A 15,715-nucleotide genomic window follows, 5' to 3' on the forward strand; every position below is an offset into this window, starting at 1 on the left:
CTAGTTGCTTAAAAGTAATATCCTCTGTACATTTTCAACTGATAATCCTGGAGATCTAGGAGACTTCATGTGAAAATTTTCAAACAGCGTTACAGTAGCATATAGTCAGAATTTGTTTCCTTTGCATATCCTTCTGGTAGAAGTGAACTGCATTTTCAGCTTTCATTAAAGTTTTTTTTCCCTTAATAATTTTTGCACTAGTAGAAGCCACTAAATGAAATATACATTTTCAATAAATAAGAATAATATTTTTCTTGTTTTTGCATGAAACTTGCTGTACCTTCATTAATATGTAAAGAACTAGGCCCCACACAAAGGTTAACTAATCCAAATTTTGATTTATATTTCTGGTAGTATGGCAGACTAAATGTGCAAAGAGACCTTTTCTCATGTAAAACACTTAACGTGTTGGAAAAAATCTGAAAACATCTTTTAAAAAGCATACCTGAACTTGACTATAAATGAAGGAAAATAATCGGGCCATAAATGACCAGGGATGGTGATTCCATAGAGATCTATGGAACTGGCATTTCCCTGAGGATACCTACCTGTTCCTAGTCAGCATCTGGCTAGTTACCTGTCATGGGTGTTGGGAACAGGAGACAAACTGCACGTCCTGAGTTGTGTTGGAATCAGATAAAAAATTCCCACATTAGGTCATAGATGCCAAACCCCCCCCAGTTGATGGAGACTTGATTGCTTTGGCTCGATTCTGCATAGAATTGGAGGTGAAGGGCTTCCACTTGAGAGAATTCCTAGTCAAAAGCTTTTTGTCTTGCAGATTTAAGGATGAAATTCATTATTTTTATGACACAAGTAAAGATGTATTTTAGAATTGTCCCAGGTAAGTAGTTCTCCCATAGGTGTAATGGAACCAATTCTGTACCAGAATTCATTTTAAACAGAAGCCTCGATTTCTGCAGAAAAAGGTTTAGTGATTATTACTTTATTTAACAATAAAAAAATTTAGTGGGAAACATCTTAAACTTCAGAATCATACTCTGTAAGACTAGTATTTTGAACTATCACAGTGTCAGTATAAAATACCTACATTAAATGTGTTTAAAAAGAGGAATGGTCTCAGATGATCAGATATCAAATACATTTATAAAAGTGTAAAATATAAAAGATTTAAAACTCAGTAGATGAGCTACAAAGGAATAGGTGTAGAGGAAGTAGGAATCAGTAACTACAGTATCTGAAGAAAATATTAAAGAGAGGCCAAGAGACCATGGATAAATTTTTTTATTGATGAGTTTTGAAAGTTTTCTCTGTATTCAAGATACAATTTCTTCATTGAATATGTGGTTTGCAAGTAATTTCTCCTACTCTGTAGCTTATGTTTTGATCCTCTTACAAGGACTTCTGCAGAGCAATGGTCCTTAATTTGGTGAAGTCCAATTTATCAGTTTTCTTTTATGGATTGTGTTTTTGGTGTCAAGTCTAGGATTTATTTGCCTAGAGCCCCAGAACCTGAGAATTTTCTCTTATGTTTTTTTCTAGGAGGATTATATTTTTACATTTTACATCTAAATTAATGGTGCATTTTGAGTTAATTTTTTTTAGAGGTGTGAGACTCCAGTTTTGTTTTGTTTTTTTATAGTTAGCGTATAATATTTTACTAGTTTTAGGTGTGCAGTATCCTATATAATAAAAGAGAAAAATGGTAATTGGCGTACGACGATACCCTTTTCATTGGCCAATCAGGGCTATATGCAAATTAACTGCCAACTCAGATGGCAGTTAACTGACAACAAAATGGCGGTTAATTTGCATATGTAGGCACAAGGCAGGGAAGCGAAAGGGAAAGCAGGAAGAAGCCCCCTGCCACTGACAGTGATCCGAAACCCAGGGGGGAGCTAAGAGCCCTCAGGGCCGCCTTTGCCCTGCCCCCCAGCCATGATCGGAGAATCGGTCGCCTTTGCCGCCCTGGCCAGTGATAGCAGGAAGTAGGGGTGGAGCCAGCGATGGGAGCTGGGCAGGGTCAAAGCGGGCAGTCCCGGGAGCTAGGGGTCCCGTGCCTGGGCCTAAAGCGGAGCCCACGATCGCGGGGCCGCTGCCGCTGCGGGTCCCCGCTGCCCGCGCAGGATGCCGCAGCCAGAGGCGTTAGGCCTGGGCAGGGGGCCCCCAGCCCCCTACGATTGCTGGCTCCGCCCCCCGCCCAGGCCTGATGCCTCGGCCAGAGGAGTTGCCCCCCACCACCATCCGACCGCTGATCACTGGATCGGTCCCTTGCCCAGGCCTGAGGCCTCCAGCAGAGGCGTCAGGCCTGGGCAGGGGGCCCCCAGCCCCCTACGATTGCTGGCTCCGCCCCCCGCCCAGGCCTGATGCCTCGGCCAGAGGAGTTGCCCCCCACCACCATCCGACCGCTGATCACTGGATCGGTCCCTTGCCCAGGCCTGAGGCCTCCAGCAGAGGCGTCAGGCCTGGGCAGGGGGCCCCCAGCCCCCTACGATTGCTGGCTCCGCCCCCCGCCCAGGCCTGATGCCTCTGCCAGAGGCGTCAGGCCTGGGCAGGGGACCCCCATCTCCCTCTGATCACTTGCTCCACCCCCTCACCCCCACCCAGTGCACGAATTTCGTGCACCGGGCCCCTAGTAGTGATTATAAACATTTATATACTTTACAATGTGATTACCACAATAAGTCTAGTAATCGTCTGTCACTGTACAGTTATTTCCATATCATTGATTATATTCCCCATGCTCTATATGTGAATATATATTCCCTATATGCGTTATATCCCCGTGACTTACTTATTTTTATAACTGGAATTTTGTGCCTCTGTTTCTCCATCTGTCTCCTCACACCTTCTCTTCTCTGGCAGCCATCAGTTCTCTGTATCCATGAGTCTCTGTTTAGTTTTATTTGTTTTGTCTTCTATATTCCACATGTAAGTGAAGTCATACAGTATTTATTTTTCACTGTCTGACTTATTTTACTTAGCATAATACCCTCTTATGCTAATACCCAGTGGTTCTCAACCTTCCTAATGCCACGACCCTTAAATATAGTTCCTCATGTTGTGGTGACCCCCAACCATAAAATTATTTTCGTTGCTACTTCATAACTAATTTTGCTACTGTTATGAATCGTAATGTAAATATCTGATATGCAGGATGTATTTTCATTGTTACAAATTGAACATAATTAAAGCATAGTGATTACTCACAAAAACAATATGTAATTATATATGTGTTTTCCGATGGTCTTAGGCGATCCCTGTGAAAGGGTCATTCGACCCCCAAAGGGGTCGCGACCCACAGGTTGAGAACCTGTGTTCTAGACCCATCCATGTTGTCACAAATAGCAAGATTCCATTTTTTTTAATGACAGAATAATGTTCAATTATATATATACTAGAGGCCCAGTGCATGAAAATTCATGCACTGGCCGGGGGGTCGTCAGCCTAGCCTGCTCTCTCTCACAGTCTGGGAGCCCTCGGGCAGGAAGCATCCTGGCGATCAGGGGAAGGCGACACCCCATCACACCTGATGCTGCCACTGCCAGCAGCACAAGCCTCAGCAACCCTGCTTACTTGAGTCTCGGGTGGCCCTGGGCGACCAGCCGCCATCTGAGGCTTGCTTGCACCTCAGGCTTGTCCTGGGCAGTTGGGCAGGCGCCATCCGAGGCTTGCCTGTGCCTCAGGCCGGCCCTGGGCGGCTGGGGGGCTGAGGGGACTGAGTGTCTCCGGAGGCAGGCATCTAAATTGCTTCTATACCTTAGCTATGTAAATAATGCTGCAGTGCCGAAACCGGTTTGGCTCAGTGGATAGAGCGTCGGCCTGCGGACTGAAGGGTCCCAGGTTCGATTCCGGTCAAGGGCATGTACCTGGGTTGCGGACACTTCCCCAGTGGGGGATGTGCAGGAGGCGGCTGATCGATGTTTCTTTCTCATTGATGTTTCTAACTCTCTATCCCTCTCCCGCTGCAGTGATCAAAAGATTGCATAAATCTTTTAAACAAATCAGTGTTTTCTTTGGATAAATACCCAGAAGTGGAATTGCTGGGTCCAGTGGTAGTTCTGTTTTGAACCGAGGTACTTGCCCTTGACTGATAATTGAACCTGAGACCATTTGGTTCAATCCCCGGCCCTGGTTAGGGCATGTGTGGGTGGCAACCAATTGATGTGTCTCTCTCACTTCCATGTGTTTCTCTCCCCTGGCCCCTTTCTCCCTTCCTTTCACTCTGTCCAAAAATCAATGGGAAAAATACACTTGGATGAGGATTTAAAAACATTTTTTTAAATTAAATTTATTGGAGTGACATTGGTTAATAAAATGATATAGGTTTTAAGTGTACAATTCTATAATACATAATCTGTATCTTGCATTGTGTATTTACCACCCAAAGTTAAATCTTTTTCAGTCGCCATATATTTGACCTCCTTTACCCTTTACTCCCCCCCCCCTGCCTCCAATTCCCTTTCCCTCTGGTAATCACCATACTGTTGTCTGTCTTTTTGTTTTTTTGTGTCTTGTTCATTTTTTGCTTTCAGACTTATATACCACTTTTTCACTTAGTGTAATATTCTCAGTATCCATCCATGTTGTCACAAATGGCAGTAATGTATTTTTTTCTTAATGGCTGAGTAATATTCCAGTTTATATATGTATCACATATTCTGTCTCTCCTCCCTTCCACTCTGTCTAAAAATCAATGGAAAAGTGTCCTTGGATGAGGATTAACAAAAATAGATATATTGCTAAGACTGATGTTGACTGCCTACATTTCCTTTAAGGAGTTTTATGGTTTTTCAGGTTTTAGAGTAGAAGGGAGGGGAGAGATAGAGAAAGAGAAACATCGATGTGAGAGAGACATATCTGACCGGAATCAAATCTGAGACCCTTCAGTCTACCGGCCAACCACTGAACCAAAGCAGCTGTGTTTGTTTGCTTGGTTTGCATGTGTCTCTTCAGTTTTCCCAGCATTTATTGAGGAGATTGTCTTTTCCCATTGTGTATTTTTGTGTATACTAAATCCTGAAATCACTTATACCAATTCATCTTTTTTCAAAACCGTTATAGCTATTCCAGCTCCTTTATATCTACAAAGAAATCTTACCAAGATTTTGATTAAATGGCATATGAATTTGGGGAGAATTGACATCTTTACTATTTGAATCTTCCAATGCATAGAAAATAGATATGGTTCCATTTTTTTAGGTGTTTGATTTCTTTCATTGGTCTTCTGTAGTTTAGAGCAGTGATGGCAAACCTTTTGAGCTAGGCATGTCAGCATTTTGTAAAACCCTAACTTAACTCTGGTGCCTTGTCACATATAGAAATTTTTTGATGTTTGCAACCATAGTAAAACAAAGACTTATATTTTTGATATTTATTTTATATATTTAAATCCATTTAACAAAGAAAAATCAACCAAAAAAATGAGTTCGTGTGTCACCTCTGACATGCATGTCATAGGTTTGCCATCACTGGTTTAGAGCATTCAAGTCCCGTACATGTTTTCTTAGAATTGCATCTAAATATTTTATTTGTATTTTGAGCCATTGTAAGTAGTAGTATTTCTTTAATTTTAGCATTTACATGTGTATTACTGACTAGAGGCCCGGTGCACGACATTCGTGCATGGGGTGCGGCGGGCCCGGGTCCTTAGCACTGCCATGGAAGCGGGAGAGGCTCCTGCCACCACCACAGTGCTTGCCAGCTGTGAGCCTGGCTTCTGGCTGAGTGGAGCTCCCCCTGTGTGAGCGCCCTGACCACCAGGGGGCAGGTCCTGTGTTGGTCAGTGCACATCATAGCGACCGGTTGTTCTGCTGTTCAGTTGGTTTGCATATTAGGGTTTTATTACCTAGGATATGTAAAAGTACAATTGATTTTTGTATGTTTGTCTTGTATCCTGTGACCCTGCTGAGCTCACTTTTTCTAAGTTTTTTTTTTGTGTGTGTATTCCCTAGATGTTCTACACAATCATGTCATATGGTTATGACATAAAATAGGGAAATAGAGAGTTTTATTTATGTATTTATTTTTGACTGTATGTCTTTTCTTTCCTTCCCTTCACATATTAGATGGGCTAGAACTTCTACCACTATGTTGAGTAGTGTGGCAAGAGTGGACATCTTTTCTAGCTCCCCATCTTAGAGGGAAAGCATTTAGTGTGTCACTATTAAGTGTGTTAGCTACAGGTTGTTTGTAGATGTTCTTTATCAGTTGGAGGGAGTTATCTTCTATTTCTATTTTTCTGTGAGTTGTAACTGGAATGGATGTTAAATATTTTAAATGCTTTTTTGCATTAATTAAATGCAGTTTTTCTTTTTTATCTTGTTAATATGTGGTTACATTGATTTTTGGATATTGACTTAACCTTGCATACCTGGAATAAATGAGAGTTTTTCATGGTGTATAATTATTTTTATATAGCTAAATTATAGTTGCTGACATTTTGTTAAGGATTCATAGGAGATAAGGATTTGTAATGTTTTTTTTCTTTATTTTTCCTACTTATTTACTTACTTAGATATAATTGACATGTAATATTATATCAGTTTCATTGTACACCATAGAGATTCAATATCTGTATATATTGCAAGAGTAGAGGCCCGGTGGGGTCCCTCAGCCTGGCCTGTGCTCTCTTCCAGCCCAATCCCTGCAGGCCAGGCTGAAGGACCCCACTGGTGCACAAATCCATGCACCAGGCCTCTAGTATGCATATAAGATCTTTGGTTAACCCCTTCCCGCCCTCCTCCATCCTTCCCTCTGAGATTCATCAGTCTGTTCCATGTTTCCATGCCTGTGCATTGAGTGTCTGCTCCCTGGTGGTCAGTGCACGTCATAGCTACCTGTCAGATGGTCACTTAGGCTTTTACATATATATAGATGATCACCACAGTAAGTCTAGTTTACATCCATCATGCTATATAATAAAAGCCTAACATGCTAAGGGTCCAGTTGACTGTTCAACCAAAGTGTAATATGCTAATGATATGTGAAGGCTGCTCAACCACTTGCTATGACGTGCACTGACCACTGGGGCAGATGCTCTGACCGGTAGGTTAGCTTGCTGCTGGGGTCAGGCTGATCGGGACTGAGCGAGATGAGCCAGACAAGCCATGGACCCCTCCCACAGTCCCTCCCCAGCTGGCCAACCTCCCGCTTCTCTTCCCAGCCCCAATTGTGCACTGGTGGGGTCCCTCAGCCTGGCCTGCTCTCGCAATACGGGACCCCTTGGATGTCAGACAGCCGGTTTTGGCCTGATCCTGCAGGCCAGGCTGAGGGACCCCACTGGTGCATGAATTTGTGCACCGGGCCTCAAATCATACATAATTGCAGTTTTTTTTCTTGTGACAATTTCTCTTTTTTAAATACTGTCTTTGTCTGGTTTTGATGTCAAGGTAATACCAGCTTTATTGGCTCAGTAGTTACAGCATTGACCCATGGACCAAAGAGTCTCAGGTTTGATTTCAGACAAGGACAGCATGTACCTTGGTTGCAGGCTCTATCTGTTCCCTGGCCTCAGCTGGGGTGGGTGTGAGAAGCAATCAGTCGATGTGTCTCTTTCACATTGATTTCTTTTTTAGAGGTTTTAAAAATTTGAATTAAATTTCTTTAGTAATTATAGTGCTACTCAAATTATTTACTTCATATTGTGTGTGCTGTGATAGTTTTATGAAGGAATTGATCCATTTCATCTATGTTGTTAAATGTATATTCTTTTGATATCTGCAAGTCTATAATGATACTCTTTGTTTCATTCATGTTGGTAATTTTTATCTTCTCTTTTTTTCTTCGTCATTCTTGCTAGATAATATTAATCTTTTCCAAAAAACTCAATTCTTTGTTTCATTGATTTTTCTCTCTTATTTTTCTGCTTCAATTTTATCAAGTTCTGCTCTTAATTATTTCCTTTCTTCTGCTTGCTTTAGGTTTATTTTGCTCTTCTTTTAGGTTCTAAAGTTGGTAGCTATTTATTAATTGAGGCTTTTTCTCTTTTCTAATGTTTGTATTTAGTACTATAAATATTCCCCTTGGCACTGCTTTGTGTTTCACAAAATTTGATGTGTCCTGTTTTTGCTTTCATTCACTTTAACATATTTTTTTGGTTTTCATTGAGATATGCTCTCATCTGTGGATTATTTGGAACTTTGCTGTTTATTTTCTAAGAGTTTAGAGATTTTGCTCTATCTTGGTTATTTCTACTTTGATTTCATTGTGGTGAGAGAATATATTCTCTTTAAGAGAGACAATTGTAATTTTATCAAGATTTTTTTATTGAGTTTGTTGTTTTTCTTTTTTTAAAGAAATGTCATTTGAATTGAACTGTTATTGGTTTCCGTGTGTGTGTGTGTGTGTGTGTGTGTGTGTGTGTGTGTGAATGTTTTTTATTGCATTGGTAGATACAGGGCAACAGGGTTGTTCATTTGTTATAGTAAATTTTGAATCAGAATTGTAAACCTAATAACTTCATATTCTATTGCTCTTACTTTTTTTCTTAATGCATCCTTTTAGACCAGTGGTTCTCAACCTTTCTAAAGCCGTGACCCTTTAATAGAGTTCCTCATGTTGTGGTGACCCCCAATTTCATTGTTACAAATTGAACATAATTAAAGCATAGTGATTAATCACAAAAACAATATGTAATTATATATGGTCCTAGGAGACCCCTGTGAAAGGGTCATTCGACCCCCAAAGGGGTCGCGACCCACAGGTTGAGAACCGCTGTTTTAGGCCTTCTAAAGGGGCTTTTTATTAACTTTTCTTTATTATATAATCTGTTTAATTTTTTTAAATTTAAGGTGTGACTGCACAGAAAAATTACAGAACAAATTTGACTTTTTGCGCTCACAGTTGAACGATATTTCTTCGTTTAAGAATATCTACAGATATGCCTTTGATTTTGCAAGGGTAAGTGGAATTTCCATGTTTTGTGATTTTAATATTTTTTCGATCTTGATGCCACACTTAGGAAAAAATTTTTGACTCATATATTTTAGGATAAAGATCAGAGAAGCCTTGACATTGATACTGCTAAATCTATGTTAGCTCTTCTGCTTGGGAGAACATGGCCACTGTTTTCAGTATTTTACCAGTACCTGGAGGTATGTATGTTTTTTTATTTTTAAAATATTATTTTAAAATTTAATCTGATTGAAAACATACCTTTAATTGAGGAAAAGCAAATAGATTTTTAATATTATACCTTTAAAAATATTTGCTTTAGTAGAAAATTTGTTAAAATGTTTACATACCTACTTTCATTTTTAGACCCAAGTTCATGTTAAATAATATATTCTGTACATAGTTATTTTACTCCTGCCCTCCATTAAAAAATAAACCTTCAAGAAATATTTTAACGCAGTCTTCAGACAAAATAGTTTCTTGGGCTTTTGGCAGGAGAAAATTGATATTAGTGTATAAATCTCAAGCTTCTAAATCAGGTTTCTTTCTGTTACACAGGGTCTTAGGCTGAAATCCACATAAGAACCAAGTATGGTACTACAACTTTTCACATGGACTCAATTTAAAAAGTTCAAATAAAGCTTTTAATATTTGATGTCCATACATACGAGAGTGGCTATAATGGTGTACTGAAATGTACTGATTACTGAAAACGTATGCTGAATTTATGAAGAAAGTATTCTTTTAGAAGGTTTATCATAGCATCTACTATAGGCAGTGGTTTTAAGAAGATACTATTCTTTTTTTTTTTTTCATTGCTTTTTTTTGCTTTTCTGTTTTTGTGCCTTTTCAATTTCAGGTTTTTTGATATGGTTCTCACCATTCCTTGAATTATAGATCCTTGTGCTTTTGCTTTGAAAATAATTTCTCAAAAAGCTAATTGTTTATCATAGCAAGTTCCCCAAAGTAGTTTTGTTTAAAGCTTGTGTTAAACAATGGTATGAAAAGGCCTTATGTGAAACGGTTTTGTACACACTTAAATCTTTAAGCTTAATAAAGTTGATGTTATTAATGGATATTATCAATATTTCTCCTGTCAGTAGTTTTGACAAGAATAAAAATAACTGAATATGAAAATACTCACCCCTAAAGGGAACTGAAAGAACTAAATATTTTCAAACACTTGTTATCCAGCAGAGGATGCTTCCCATACTATCTTTTTAAATCTTTTTATTTATTGTTTTTTGTTTGTTTGTTTGTTTTTAATTTGAGAGAAAAAGAGAGAAACATTGATCCATTGCCTCCTGAATACACTCTGACCAGGGATGGAACCTACAACCCAGGCATGCTGGGAATCAAACCCACCACCTTTTGGTATATGGGATGATGCTCCAACCAACTGAGCCACACCTGCGAGGGCTCTTTTAAAATCTTTATAATACCATTTTGAATTATATTTTATCCCCATTAACAAATGAGGAGATGGCTTCTATTGATACATAACTTCCTAAGGTCACTTATAAGTGGCAGAAGTGAGATTTGAACCCATGCCTATAGTCTTTCCAATGCCGCCAAAGAAGCCAACTTCAGAATGTGGCCAAACAATAAATCTCATGCAAAGAAATGAGTTACTGGGAAAAGTCACACAAGGGAACTTACTGGTTGCAGAGAATGTTGTATATCTTGATCTCATTTGTGGTTACATAAGTATATGCATAGATAAAAAATAGTACCCTGATGTGCTTGTATTCTTGAAAAATGAAAGAAAAATAAGGAAAAAATAAGTTGGTGCTCTCTCTTTTTTGTAAATCCTCACCCAAGGATATTTTTTCCATTGATTTTTATAGAGAGTGGGAGGGAGGGAGGGAAGGATGAAGGGAAGGAGAGAGAGAAAAGAACACATCGAAGTGAGAGGGACACATTGATTGGCTACCTCCTGCATGTGCCTGACCGGGCCAGGGATCAAACCTGCAACCCAGGTATGTGCCCTTGACTGGAAATCAAACCTGTAACTCTGTGATGCTCAGGCCGATGCTCTAACCACCTAGCAACATAGGCCAGGGCCCTGAGGATTTAAAAACACAATTTAAAAAAAACAATAAATGTTTTAGAAAAACCAAATTATAAAATATAACTAGATTTATTGCAGTCAAGCCCTAATAAATAATGCATGTTCTATAATCCAAATATTTATATCATTTTCTTCAGCAATCAAAGTATCGTGTTATGAATAAAGATCAGTGGTACAATGTATTAGAATTCAGCAGAACAGTCCATGCTGATCTTAGTAACTATGATGAAGATGGTGCTTGTAAGTATAATGTTTTTCTGTGAAAATAAAATTCTTAAACTACTAAATGAGAATACGAATTTGTGTAGCATTACCATAAACGATTTTAACTTTGTAGCAGTAATTTTTAGTATTTAATCATGTGGGAGGAGGCAGGTGTAGAAGGTAGGCAGAGAGCTTAGATTGATAAATGAAATATTTTTAATTTCTCAGTAACAGCATTATAAAGCTTAATTTAAATTACAATTTTTGTATCTAGAAGCTAAAAGTCTTCATTTCTGCCTTTCCTGGTATTTTTCTATGGAAGAAAAGTACAGTCATGATTTAAAAAACTAGGGAAAAAAACCATCAGCTATAATAGAAAAACCTTATGATACTTACTTGAAAGCTTTTTCTAAAATGTGACAAAACTTTCATAGGAATTAGTAGCTAGAGCCAAGTAGTGGCTCATGTTGGACTTCCTTTCCAGTTTTCTTGCTATGCCAACAACTAGGGTGCTTTTCAGTTGCAATTTATGATTGTGTTTGTTTGCTATTTATCTTACAGTCTTTCACAAGCATGAGAAAAATAGAGACTACCATAGGTTGTGCATTTTCAGAAAAATAGGGCAGTCATGTTTCTTCGTGGCAGTGTTTTCCTACATTTAATAAAGTAAACACTGAGCTTGTTTACTTTTGCCTTCCTGCTTGGCTTTTATAGGTAAATGAGTTTGAACCCCCTGTATTATAAAAATGTCTTTTTAGAATAGTTCTTAGATCGGGTATTTATTAGGCACTTACTTTGTATGCAGATATTTACTAGGTCCTGATACTGGAACCATATAAATCTGTATTATGGCTACCCCTTCAACAAGCTTATATACTTATTGGTGAGGTAGCATAGAAATACTACATTTAACACTTTTCAGATTTTTAAATAATTTAATAGCAAATTCTATGGGCAGTTGGGAAAAGGGCGAGGTTAACATTGATTTAGTTATTGTAGAGTTTGTGAAACACAATCCTTGAGAAGGAAGTGCTACAGATACCAATTGTGAAAAAAGTCCCTTATGTAAAAAGAGAAAAAGCTAAGGCAGCACTAAGTAGAAGAGGGCAGTTGGAAGCAAAACACTTGAAAAAGGGAAGGATCAGTTCCTTGTTATCACAGAACTTGTGGGGAGTTTGTTTTATAGTTAGAAGAGTTCACTGAATTCTAACAGAAAATGTTCCTTTATTTCTAGGGCCTGTTCTTCTTGATGAATTTGTTGAGTGGCAAAAAGTCCGTCAAATATCATAGCAAGAACTATTGTGAAGAAAATGCAAACCTTTTGATTCCTACGCGCATACAAGCTAATGAGCTGAGGAAAAAAAAATCCAAGGGTGCATTTTTATTCATATGAAAGACTTCTCATAGTATTTTTTTTCTTTTTTTTTTTTTAAAGGAAGTTTTCTTGTTACATGTGATGGGCCTTGTGCCACACCTCTTCTAAGACTGAATATTGGAGTTTTTGTTTTGAGTTATGTTGATAACATTTATTTCAGAACAATAAAGATTCAGATTTGTGATAAAGGCCTTAAAATGAAGATGTCCCTTGAGTGTCAGAGTGGTATTTATTTTTGTAAATTTTAATTCTTGAAATTTAGAGGTTTTATTCACCATGAATTTGTGGAATTATAAAGATTTTAAATAACCTTAATATTTGGTGATATAATCTGATGGTACGGCTTAATGTATTCATCTCTGCACAATTAAGAAGAATATTTCTTGGCCTTGACTTCTGGGATAATGATTTTCTGATGCAGCTAATACGTTTTTGGATATTGGAAGTGCTCCAACTTTCAGCTCTGGTTTTCTGTGAAAGCTGCCATGGTCCTATGCACATACTTTATCTGAAAAGTTTGGAATTGGAAAGATGATGTCCAGTTACTTCGTTTTCCAACCATTAGCTAGTATTGTCAATAAGCGTATCAGCATTGCCTGTTTATTCTTAATGTGAATTGTAAGTTTTCTGTATTCTGTCAGTTTAAAAGTACCATTTATATTTGAAAGAGCAAGGCTCATATATTAATGGTCTCAGAATCAGACATTGAGATAGCCTTATGAGAGAATTAAGATCAATATTTAAGTCTTATCATTATTGTTGCTATTAATGGCATATGTATGATCTCTTTAACTGTCATTTTGTGTTATTGGGAGTTGTATTGAGGGCCCTTTCTGTTTCTCTTTAAGAGAACCGTAGTTCTGATGTTGTAGATTTAATGAAGATATGTATAGGAATAGAAGATAACAGAGTAAGGAATATTATGAGAGAACATAATTGTGCACAACTCAAGGATGCCATTTACATTAGTACAGTCACAGTATTGCTAATAATCAGTTTTCTGACTTTTGGCAATGAAGTATATTGACAAAAGGACAGTCTTTTCTAATTCACATAAAAGGCATTGTTTTGTACTAGTAGCAGAACAGAGGTACATTCCACTTCAAACCATCTAATAGCTCAGTGATGTGAAAATTGTTCACATTCACAGTTCAGTCACAATTTCAATAACATTTCTAGTTTCTTTGTATGAGTGGAGAAAGTAAACAATATTTTTTCATAAGGCCATTTCTATTGGGATTTAAGCTGAAGTTTTATTTTTGGTGGTGAATTTATTAATGAGTGATTTTTAGTATTGATTACTTAAGGGAAAATAATAGCATTTGAAAGGTTTTTATGGTTGGTTTGTGTTTTTGTTAATAAGCTGGGAGAAACTGCTGTTTTCTTAATGAAATTACTTAGTCAAACACTGATATAATAGTGGAAAAAACACACACATTGATTTTTAAAAAAAATTTTTTTTAGAGAGAGAGAGAAAGGGACACTGATGTGAGAGTGACACATCAATCAGCTGCCTCCTGCACACCCCCTACCCAGGATAGAGGCTGCAACTTGGGCATGTGCCCTGGCTGGGAATTGAACTGGCAGCCTTTTGGTACATGGGATGTACCATGTACCAAGTCGACTGAGCCACACCAGCAGGGCTGGAAAACAATTTTTTAAGTATTAGAATCACGCACTAGAACTGAACATACCAACAGTATTATGATTTAACATAAGTGATATTTTAATATCAGGTTTATTATAAGTAAATAATTTAGATTGTTGGACATTTGAGTCTTTATAATTTGACTCTTATCTCCAAGGCACAATTGCTGAACTTGAAGAATATTGCCCATTTTTGCCAAGTTCCAAAATATATAATTTAAGTGAAATCATACCAGTTGTCATTTTTAAAAAATATATATTTTATTGATATTTTTACAGAGAGGAAGGGAGAGGGATAGAGAGTTAGAAACATCGATGAGAGAGAAACATCGATCAGCTGCCTCCTGCACACTCCCTACTGGGGATGTACCCGCAACCAAGGTACATGCCCTTGACTGGAATCGAACCTGCAACCCTTCAGTCCATAGGCCAATGCTCTATCCACTGAGCCATACCGGTCAGGACTCAGTTGTCATTTTATAGCCCGAACTAATGGTAATGTCTTTGTCATCTCTTTGAGTAAAGAAACACTTAAAAGTTACAGATGACATTTTAAAAAATGCATATATATGAAACTGTTTACTTTGCTGACTTATCCAAAGATACGTTCAAGACTTTTTGAATCTGAAAACTAAAATGAAACTTTGTTCCCTTAAGTCAAGAGCCCAATCCTACCCAGGCCATGCCTGCATTACTCTCTGCTCCTTCTAGTTCTCTTACTTCCTTAGTCATAACGTTCACTTACTTTGGAGGCAAAGTTACTCTGCCTCATGTATCAGTCACGCTGTAGGCTGTCCCCTCTTGTCTTAACTTTATTAATTTACATTTGAACAGCATTTGATCTATTGGGAAACATGAGGACAGTGTTAAGGAACCTGCATTATAAAAAAGAGGTCTAAATATTGTGGTTCTTTAATTAGTTAGCTTTAAGTGCCTTCCCAGGAATCCTCCTGTAAAATTTGCAGGATTATTTCCTGTGTATGGGATGAAATACTCAATGGTGCTTATATTGGAAACAACTTGCTTCTTATAGAATAGCATTTAAATGTATTAATACTACTTGAAGAAAGTAGAACCAGGTGTTGATTCTCAACTGTGAGAGGATAGAGAAGTTGTTGCGAGGAACATAGTGTTAATGTCCTGAATTGGACATTTAAAAATGGTGTATTGTGTGCTGACCTGTCTCTGTGTTACAATGTTTGTCTTTCATTGTCTAATGATTTCTTGTTTTTTTTTAAATGCTGTCAGTAAAATTCTTGATGAAACATTTTTGACAGTAGCAGTATTTTTGTGTATAATGTACAGATAGAGTTTATCGATTTGGGTTTTACTCTGAAATACTCTGGACTAGTGTTTCTTAAACTGAAATTTGAGGGCCTTCTATGGGATGTTAGACTGACTCAGAGGATTATTTCTCTTAAGCACAAATGCCTTTTCATCTAGTAAACCAAAAATTTATCTTTAACAAATCTGTCATGATGAGGGGAGGAAGAAAGAATTTAAAGGTAACCAGTTCTTAAAGCATACAAACTATGTAGCACTAGAGTCCTGATAAACGAAAT

The 15,715-nt window shown here is 37.8% G+C and overlaps 1 protein-coding gene and 1 long non-coding RNA gene across 7 annotated transcripts in view; both read left to right on the forward strand.

Moving 5' to 3' along the window:
- DCUN1D5 (defective in cullin neddylation 1 domain containing 5) overlaps positions 1–12,712 on the forward strand; it is a 69,269-nt gene extending 56,557 nt beyond the window's left edge. For all 6 annotated transcript variants that reach the window (XM_006775233.2, XM_015571449.1, XM_015571452.1 and 3 more), the window contains 4 exons: positions 8,754–8,862; positions 8,952–9,056; positions 11,065–11,167; positions 12,366–12,712. In XM_006775233.2, the coding sequence (XP_006775296.1) occupies positions 8,754–8,862; positions 8,952–9,056; positions 11,065–11,167; positions 12,366–12,421 (373 nt within the window). In that variant the 3' untranslated portion in view covers positions 12,422–12,712. The remainder of the gene's footprint in view (positions 1–8,753; positions 8,863–8,951; positions 9,057–11,064; positions 11,168–12,365) is intronic.
- A 1,387-nt stretch (positions 12,713–14,099) lies between these two features.
- On the forward strand, positions 14,100–15,429 carry LOC107184908. Its single transcript, XR_001515807.1, has 2 exons — positions 14,100–14,391; positions 14,623–15,429. It is a non-coding gene; the product is annotated as an uncharacterized LOC107184908 (long non-coding RNA).
- Positions 15,430–15,715: the final 286 nt, after the last annotated feature.

Source organism: Myotis davidii, unplaced genomic scaffold (assembly GCF_000327345.1).
Source record: "Myotis davidii unplaced genomic scaffold, ASM32734v1 scaffold8, whole genome shotgun sequence".
NCBI lineage: Eukaryota > Metazoa > Chordata > Mammalia > Chiroptera > Vespertilionidae > Myotis > Myotis davidii.